Here is a 10,168-nt window from a genome sequence, read left to right as displayed (position 1 = left end):
GTACATGTGTGTGTGTGTGTGTGTGTGTGCGTGTTCAAATGTATATGTGCACCGGTCTTATATGTTAATTATTTACTCATTGCGCGATACTCGCGAGTAGATTTGATTGTTATGGCTATTCGTTGACGCCGTCCACATATGCAAGGTCCTCAAGCAATTATAAGTATGCATAGCTTGGCATAAGTGTGAAGTGCGGCTTGGTGGGGTAGTTTGCGCATCTGTGCTCGTACTCCCTGTGTCTGTCTATCATGAGTATGTATTCTACTGGTATTCTACTGAAATGGCACTGGGTGTCATGTTAAGAAAGTGTACTACTGGTGGTCAGCGGCTTGGTATGCGATGAAGCTCTAACGTTCTGTGACCACCCCATATGTATGTGCGTAGTATTACTGCTTTGCGGGACATAAGGTCTCGCTGACCGAATGAACCGTTGCAGATATTGTGACATCCACAATGGGATAACTTTTTTCCTGAGTGTATTGGTCCGTGCGAACTATTCTCCCACGACCATCGCATACCCAACGCTTCAGAAATGCCGAGTCCTGTTCCGCGCCTGACTATTAATTGCCAACCGATGAGGTAACCCTTTCATGCCGGCTGAAATGCCTCTGTAGTCTACGCTTAGTAGATGTGTTGGTTTAATCGCATCCTCTTCGTTTTACACTTGTATTCAATTCGCCATAGAGCGCTGGACGCGCTAGTTGTTGAGCAGCAGTTGGCTCTGGGCCAGTTGAAAGTTCCGGGGTTCTGGGTGTCGCAGGACAGGGATGTTATTACGTAAGTGTTCGCAGTTGTAAATCATCTCGTTCTAGGCATATGGTGGTTTGCTACGAGTATAATATTTTGCTATGTATTAAACATCGTCAAGTACGATTCCAATTACCGCTGACTTGTTACTGTGTCGCTTTCTGATTTTTAAAACAGTGTACAGATGGCCATCTTGGGTTGTCTCTCTCAATTGATTTCCGGTGGCGTTTGAGGCTCGCTTTGGTAATGACGTACGAGGGAACTTCTGGAATTCAACTCGTATATATACATATATATATATATAGACCATATACGCTGATCGATGTGTATCCGAGTGCCGACACATCTCGAGAGAAGATGTGACGCTGACATGATTCGTATCACTCCGGTGGAGCTGGCTGGGAGTTCTACATCTGTGACTGTAGGGATAGCGCATCTATGGCTGTTCCGTAGTATATACCTAGTTATATATTAAGAAGCATGGTTGAGAAATCCGTTTAAAAGTGGTATTCGCTGATGACCCGTGATCTGGCTATGAGACTATATCAGCAACGTGCCAATGGAACGTGGGACGAGAGAACGGTATCGGCGAATGTCCGCCAGCCTGCGATAGTGTAAAGGGTCGTATGCTACAGCTTTCGGATTTTGTTAACGTATTGTGTGCGCGATATGGATAACACTGACACTCACAGTTACAGTAGGGTGTTCCGTAGCTACTCAGTGCTTACGCTCGGCGCTGATTTAAAACCCGCGATTATAGTTAACTGATATAATTAATTGTGAACGACGTATGGGAGACCCCGATGGAGATTCGGGAGTACAGAGATGCCGTATTGGAATGCTTTATGTAGTCGCGTGCCTGGCAAGGCAGATGAAATGAGCGACTTTGACTGTCGACATCGATGTCAATGATGCAAAAGCCGATCTCTTTGCTGGTGGAATGTGCAGACTTGAGCACAATCAAATGGTTGCATATACGCAGTAGGTTGTTAGTGTAGTCTAATACATGGTTCGAGAGCACCTTCGTGATCATCCTTTATGGCCAAAGACCAAGTACTGGGCTGATCAAAACCATCCAGCAGTGAGTTGAGAAGTGCTCTGGAGGGAAACTAACAGGGATTCGATATCAATAAACTGAACTATATTTGCTGGTCATGCACTGAGATCGTCCGCCCTGCTCATTAGTGTATTGAACCTGCTCAGACATTCGCACAGTATTAATATCAACGCATACGAGTTGTTTGATTTAGTATATCTATATATGCCTTCCTTTGGAAGTACTTAATGGTACTCTTGAAGAAATGCATGTGTTCTAGGTATACAAAAAATAATATATAAACTATATATATATATATCTGTGTATACATCCTACCGTACATATATTTTGTATATTGACATACTGCTGCGTATGTATAACATAGTACAATAAATTGCTGTAGAGCCCAAGACGAACAAACCACGCGATACAGCCGGCGCACAAGAATGATATATATGGTCGAGAGGTACGGAGGGAATACTGGCAACTGAATTTGAAGTGCCTCGGCATTGGAACCCGTATACTGTTTAGATATCATCGTTCAAAGCACACGAGTGATCGTATCCTCAGTAGAGATCGCTATATGTGTAGATACTATTGAAGATGGAATTGTGTGTACGCATCTAAAAATAAAACCCATATTTTCAATGTATGTACTGCATGCCATACGCTGAGAGAACTCTATAAATACGTATTTGTATGTTTACAGTGATATAAGCGCGTTCACGGACGCCTATTCAATATCCATAAACAAATGGATCAGTAGAACGATCATTAAAATTCACAAGTGAGTGTTATGTGGATGACCGCAAATGTATGTATTTCTTTGTCTCAGCTGTGTTTTCTCCTGGTATACATACTTTTTAGCGGAATAGAAAAAGCTTTTTTTTTTATCAATATCAAATAGGTACTAGAAATTGCGACTGACAGCCCTGATCAATTAGCCCAAAACAGGGATCCTAGAGCCACAAGATGGGTCAAACCACCCGTTGGACACCTACTATTGCCACAAGGGTTCGGGTCGTATTCATTGACATCGATCTCGCAAATCGTGCTTGTTCTGCCCACACAGTTATAAGAAACGATTGTACCTCCAAAATTACACGTGTCGTATGGCACGGTATCTTCGAAAATGATCCTCTTCACTGTTCCCTTCCTCTAGTCGCGGATACAAGTATCGCAGTCAACATCTCTAATCCCAGAACTACGCTTGCATTAAACACCCAAGAATTCATCCGTGCATGTTTTGGCGTTTGCTATCACGCATATATATGCAGTAATGCACTCATTATTTTCCTGTGCGCACTTTTAATCCTGAACCCTCGATGCACACGTGCACGTGTAACTTCTATCCGCGTCGGTAGAATAGAAAGTACCGTTCATACACTCAAATCCGTCTGTACATACTCCAGCTGCCACGCTGGTGTTACGTGTAGTGTTGTTTAAAACACTATTGATGTCTCTGATCATGAACTCTATGCCCAACCAAAGTGTCGACCTATCGAATTGAGGATGCTGTACTGCATCAAATCTTCTGTGGCCTTGTATTGAACACTATGGTGTGTGTTGTGTATTGTTGTGGTTCCCTATCCCTTATTGAGCGTGTAACTTTCATGAAGTTTGAGACATAGGTCAAATCTCTTGTCTGGATGTTAGCTCACCGAAATTCTTGTCTATTTTATTGTGTAAATCTTATGACCTTTCTTTCTGGTCTGAAGTTGAACTTCACTAGTCAGGAGTTGCTAACCTTTGGCTTCCACTATGGTTACCCTCACTGGCTGATCTTATTTACTTAGTTCTCGATACTACAATACTGTTTTAGTCTAGATTTCCCCTTGACAAAATAAATCACTGATGACACTAATCTCTTAGTTATCAAAATATCTGTAATTGTTGAATCCACTGGCAATTCTTAAGAAAGACGCTGTTTCTTTTATCCCCAGTTTCGGTCCTTGTTCGCTTGACTGGGTGCGTACCTCCAGCCTTCTGCTAGCCACTGGTAATTAGTCCTTTCTCCTCGCTCCAAAGACTAGTTGTATATTTTAAAGTCGTAGATAATTAAAGCTCGAAGCAGTAGTTTTTTTGGTCAATTTCGCCACTCGCTCTTTCTATCTTAGCGCAGTGATATTTAATTAAAGCCCGCAATACCCTCGCTACGTGCAACATGCGTCGTGCAACATATGTAGCTTGCGAATTGTATGCTTGCTTCCAAGTATGCTTTTTCGAGTAAACTTTATGAAGAAATGGGCTGAAGAAACCTATATTTATTTGGTACACGACTTCATGGTTTCTTGTATTCTACAACGCGGGCCAAAGTATGGTATCATTTAAATAAATGTTTGTTCTCAGAGGAGTATCTGGCGATCGATGCTTTTCGGTTTACATGCCGGTCAAAGATGCCAATTGTACTGTCTGGATCAATGTTGTATTGCGGTGCGTTGTTACGCCTTATTAAACCATATAAGAAGGTGTACCCTTTGCTGAGGACTTATATCTTCAAATCTGCATATCTTTCAACAAGTGGATTTGTGCAGTGTGCTTTTGGTGGCACTTGCCTTGAGTTCACAGTACAACTTGAACCAATTTACGATATCTAAGTGGCGCAGTGCATTGTAATTTGATTGATAGTACATTCCGAGTGAAGGGTTGCGTTGCACGATTTGTAAATGAGATATTCCAGCCTCGTACGATATAGTTTAAGGATCTTACCTTTACACACAGAGTGCACATGAAATATTTCACTCGTCATTAAAATGTTTGTAATTGTTATAGCCTTACCTCTCTGCGTCAAGATATTGTTTTTTATTTACTATGAATGAACTTCGTGGACCTCCCAGTTGATTTGTAAGATTTGTGCGTTCAATCCCAATCGAGACCTGTTAAAGTATCCTCTATATTCACTTGCGCAAATGTGAACACCACACCGGCTATATAGTACATTGATAGGCTCCGCACTGTAAATATATGTATATATCGGTCAATTCATGTTGAACCTAAAACTTTGTACATATATTGTACGCGTGTCCGCGCTCAACAGGATGTGCAATCAGAATTATTTACCTGATGTTACAGTTGCCAACGGAAAAAGGTTAAATGAGAAGTAACTTTTCCAGATAAATTCAAAATACACTCTGCTCTCATTTACTTTTTCTATAGCCCGCCACATATTGGTTATTACGTGCGGCTGACTCCGGGTGTTATACACACTCCAACATTGCCATTTGGAAGAAAAAAATTGTGTTTATTTTTGCTGTCTCGCCCCAAGCACTAGAATTTGAAAAAGATAAGTGTATGTACATTCGATTTTGTATTGTGTCAGTGGTTGCGCATTTAAAGGTCAACCCGCTCACAATTATTTTCTCAGCCCAAGCTTCAAACGTGAATTTACTGATCACTTCTTCCCATCAATCTTTCCTGAACCACTACAGCGACTATGAGAGCCATACCATATGTTCATACATTGTATCATGCATACTTGCCATTTTTGAAATATATAATATTATCCCTACACAGACCTCTAGATGAAAGACAAATCGTGGAAGCATTTTTTTAAAAACCCACAAGACATACACGCACTCGCAAGGTACAATGGACGCACAATGATCATATACTATCAAAGTATACACGAAAAAGCAGCACAATCCAAAACATGACGGAACGAATGTTTCGAACAAAGTTCCTAAAACAAACTCGATGTCGTATATATTCCTTCCTGGAGAGGTGACTGGATAAACAACACGAATTTTGAATTATTTCGATGTGAAGCAAAAGAAGGCAAAATGTCATGTACACTAAGTAAGATGTAAATGTAGAACTTAAGGAATTTGAGATCTACACAAGGAATGTAAGAATTTACCCCTAAGTCCCAAAAACAAAGTAAAATAAGAATATTTTATTGGATAGAAGTATACAACTGATCCCAACTACTTTGAGCTTTAAGAATTTACGTTCAAGTAAAACAAAATATGCAACCTTCACGGTTAAGAGACAATGAATATAATTTAATAAGATACGCGATCAGGGGAGCATCACCCCCGCCGATTCACTCCTACACGAGTAGTAAGGGTTCATACTATTGAATCTGGTATGTGATCATATGGGTATATAATATTGTGTGATATATAATTTAGAAGCAGAACTTCTTCTTCTGATTTCTGAATAAGTTTAATATTACTCACCAACCCAAGTTAAGGGCAAATTGAATCAAAGATGGCATCTAATCAAGCTAACAATTACGCTATGTGCGAATTCCATGATCTAAGTACGGAATGCCTACGCGTCAAGATTGACTTTGACCATCTATTCTCAGAAACTACTAAAAGCATCGATATTGAAGGACTACTGCCCGAACATCAGAATACGCTGAAGTCAGCTACTTCACATGGTGATTCAATTTTATATGACCTCAATAGGGATAATATTATTTATTTCAAAAATGGCAAGTATATATAATACAATGTATGAACATATCGGATGTATGCACCCGTTCCGAAACACCTACGTTGGTCAGTTCATAAGCTAATGATGACCAAATTCCCTAGACATCTGGAATACCTGAAGAAGGTGATTCCAGGTAAATTACCTATTGCTAAAGAAGTGAGTGCCGCTAATTTTGAAACTTCTTTTACTAAAGACCGTATACCGGAGAACTGAACGATTCATGAGTCAAACAATGAAGATTTTGGCCACATATTACCCAATCCCTCAAGCCGGACGTGGTCGAGCTGCGGTGCTCAATCTCCAACAGCACGGTATCACGGGAGAACGTCGGAATGCGTTGCTGGAATGGGTTGAAGGCAGTGAGATGTTCAACAACTTGGAGGATATGCTGCCGGATACTATAGTGCCCGCCATAGTATTGACAATGTAAATTTCGTATTTCAGTAGGATTACACGCGCTCGTATTAAAAAGGAACTGGAGAATCGAGCTGAATTCGTATTATCAACTGAAAATGAGGTTAACATATTTTTCAACGAGATTAATCCTAAGCTGAAAGTAGCAAAAATGGCGCCACGAGATGAGGTTCAATACCTTACATCCAAGTTCCCTAGTAATATGGCACAGCATATATTTTTTTGTCGAAGGCGACGGAAGCGACTAATTTCTGGTCATGCGCTCTGGAACACGTCAGTCAGTATGGCCCGTCTATGGCAAAAGTGAACCAAGTATCTAAAGTACTGAATACAAAGGTGGGGGAAGAAAATTCCTACTATTGTACGGAGTATGGCCAAAATTCTTCCCATGACACTTGTTTCAAGCTGCGAAATAATGAGAGACCTTTTATCTGGAACACGTCAGTCTGTATGGCCCGTCTATGGAAAAAGTGAACCAAGTATCTAAAGTACTGAATACAAAGGTGGGGGAAGAAAATTCCTACTATTGTACGGAGTATGGTCAAAATTCTTCCCATGACACCGCTCGTTGTTTCAAGCTGCGAAATAGTGAGAGACCTTTTTAATGGAAAGGAGAACCATCATTTTAATAACAACAAGAAACCTCGGTCAATCTCCTATGATAGGCCTATGAGAAGGGAATGTTTCCTTTGCATGTCTGGCACAAAAATAGTTAAGGAATGTGTTGGACGTACACTGATAGACGCAATCAAAGCGAAGGTAACTGAGCCTCCTACTGTATCAGGAAATTATTGTGGAAGGTGCAAGGGCATGCAAGATATAAGATCCTGCGCAATTACTCCTTCATTGTTACGGGGTATTTACATGGGCCAACGCGAAGAAGTGAAAAAGGTCTTTAAGATCAATGTGACCATTGAGGAAGAATTACTCGAATATGATGATGTCGATACCAACATTGATACTGACATGGCCAATACAGGGAATGACAACAACGAAATTTCTGTAAAGAAAGTATTGACGATGGAGGATTTCTTGGATAGACAATCCTCAAGTGAACATGTAAACGCATGTCTGATATACAATGTATGGGTGTGAGACACTGAATTGCTTTATGTATATATCTGAAATGGTTTTTCTGAAGTATATAGAGATGAATATAATGAATAAAGGAACATTCGCGTTAGTGGACAGCGGAGCTAAAATTTCCTTATGTACAGAACAGGTCTTGATTCATTTATACAACGAAGATGAATCACGTATATTAAAAGTAATAGAGAAAAACACACCCATACATGGATTAAATGAAACGTTGTTTTCCAAATGGATTGTAAGGTTTAGATTGCAGATACAAGGTTATGAATTTGGCCAGACTTTTATGGTAGTGGACAAGCTACCATCCAAAAATACAGACTTCTTGCTGGGTGTCGATTGGCATGATGCCTTTATAAAAATGGAAGACCTGCAAAAATGGCGGTTTACTACGAATGATAATCAAGTATTACAATACATTCGAAACTCGGCAAATATCAACTCCATGCGCAAGATTAAAGAAGCCCATCAGATTAATGAACACACAAATGATGCGAGTAGCAGGCTGTTACACAATTCCTCCCAAATATTCACGGGTAGTCAAAATTTAAAACCGATAAGATAAAAGAAGTTTACCTATATGTGCATTTATGGCTAATGAAGTATGTTCATACATTGTATCATACATACTTGCCATTTTTGAAATAAATATTAGTATCCCTAATGAAGGCATGGAGGATAAATTGGCACCGTGCATGATTCAAGGCACTAATCGTAAGGGAGTTTTTAAATCAATCATTACCAATCTAGGAGATAGACCTCTGATGATTAATAATGTGATAGTAGGAAATCTGGATCATATAGACGTTGATCAAGTGTGTAAGACATACACAAATTAAGAATGCCAGAAGGCTATTACTAATGTAAAGCAAAGTGAACAACATGATGATACGTGTTATCCCAAGGCAGTCGAAGAACTTGATAAGCTCTCAGAAGCTGAACGAAAATCCTAGGATATATACATCCTAAGAATTTAACTGAAGACCAATGTAAAAGGGTCGAATTACTTTTGATTAAGCATAGGAAGCTATTCGATCATGATCGGAGGGATCATCAGTTTCTTACACAGGATCCAGTAAAGTTGAATATTAAAAGGAATACGGATCCTATACATATTAGACAATATCCTATGTTTAAGACAGATACAGCAAGATGTATACGGAAAAAAAATGATATAAAGTATACTAGATAACAAAATTATGAAGCACAGTGACTCACCCTACAGTAGCCCCGTGTTAATTGTACCCAAACCCCACTAAGAAGGTAAATGGCAATTGGTGATTTCCGTAAACTCAACATGTCAATAGAATCGCGTGACTGGCCACTTATATCTATATTGGAAGCTGCCGAGAAGTTTAAAGGTTGTGCATATTATAGCGCATGGGACCAAAAAAATGGATATTGGACGGTCCTGGTGGACAAAGAGAGTCGTAAGTTTCTAGCATTTAGCACAAGCAATGCTAAATATCAATTCAAATGCTTTCCGCAACGTCTCAAAGTCAGCGGACCTCTGTATTGTAAAAGCGTGGCTCCAATATTACAAACGAGATCTAGGACTATCAATTATGTTGATGATGACGCCACAGCAGGAATTACATTCGAAGAATGTCTGCATAATACGGATCTGGCATTTACTGCCTCAACAAGTCTAGGGGTGCTGTTAAAAGGGAGCAAAACAGCGATTGGACAGGATCAAGCTGAGATCCTAGGATATCAATTTGATATCAATGGGATGTCTGTTCTTAAACACAGATATCAGCAAATATCACAATGGCCTAAACCCAAAAACACGAATGATTGAGGCAATTTCTAGGCCTGTGTAATTATGTTAGGAGATATATATCTATCTATGCTAGAATCCCTTATTCTCTATACAGGAAGTTAGGAGGCAAGCATAACGCGAAAAACAAACTGACGATAGTTACACTCAAATGGGATGAGGACATGGTACAGGCGTTTATGAAAGTCAAAAAGGCGTTGATCACTTCAGCATTGTCTTTCCCTGACTATTTAAGTAGTGCTAGCCCCTTTAGAGTAAAGGTGGACGCATGTAAGGTAAGAGGAGAATGTGTATTAACACAAATGCAGAAGGATGAAACTGGCGTAATGTTGGAAAGAACGTTAGCATATTTTTCACGGGCATTCAAAAAGAATGAACTGCTATGGCATATATCCAACGAAGCACATGCCATAGTATGGGCATGCACGGAGGTATGCCATAGATTCATATATGGCCGTCAATTTGAGGTGTGGACGGATCAAAGGCCTAATTGTGCGATGCAAAAGAATAGGATGGCAAACGAACGTCTCCTTACATGGTCTTGTGATTTACAAGAATATAGCATGGTCATCAAATACAAGACTGGTGAAAGCTGGCGCAGTTTCACGTCTTGCTTATATACAAAATAAGTATGAAAACAAGACCATGTATAAAGTGTAAAC

General features: G+C 39.9%; 3 protein-coding genes across 3 annotated transcripts in view; all 3 read left to right on the top strand.

Moving 5' to 3' along the window:
- SARC_01933 (hypothetical protein) overlaps window positions 1-1,906 on the top strand; it is a 3,335-nt gene extending 1,429 nt beyond the window's left edge. The window contains exons 3-4 of the mRNA XM_014304322.1: window positions 685-777; window positions 925-1,906. Of these exons, the coding sequence (XP_014159797.1) occupies window positions 685-777; window positions 925-979 (148 nt within the window). The 3' untranslated portion in view covers window positions 980-1,906. The remainder of the gene's footprint in view (window positions 1-684; window positions 778-924) is intronic.
- A 4,350-nt stretch (window positions 1,907-6,256) lies between these two features.
- On the top strand, window positions 6,257-6,703 carry SARC_01932 (hypothetical protein; the record flags this gene model as incomplete). Its single annotated transcript, XM_014304321.1, has 2 exons — window positions 6,257-6,379; window positions 6,417-6,703. The coding sequence occupies 2 exons, from the start codon at window positions 6,257-6,259 to the stop codon at window positions 6,651-6,653; spliced, it is 360 nt and encodes a 119-aa protein (XP_014159796.1). The 3' UTR covers window positions 6,654-6,703.
- Window positions 6,704-7,501: 798 nt separating this feature from the next.
- Window positions 7,502-7,732, top strand: SARC_01931 (hypothetical protein; the record flags this gene model as incomplete). Its single annotated transcript, XM_014304320.1, has 1 exon — window positions 7,502-7,732. The coding sequence occupies one exon, from the start codon at window positions 7,502-7,504 to the stop codon at window positions 7,730-7,732; it is 231 nt and encodes a 76-aa protein (XP_014159795.1).
- Window positions 7,733-10,168: the final 2,436 nt, after the last annotated feature.

Source organism: Sphaeroforma arctica, assembly GCF_001186125.1.
Source record: "Sphaeroforma arctica JP610 unplaced genomic scaffold supercont1.82, whole genome shotgun sequence".
NCBI classification, from domain to species: Eukaryota; class Ichthyosporea; order Ichthyophonida; genus Sphaeroforma; species Sphaeroforma arctica.
Note: the sequence above shows the minus strand (reverse complement) of the source record. Positions and strands in the feature narration are given on the sequence as shown.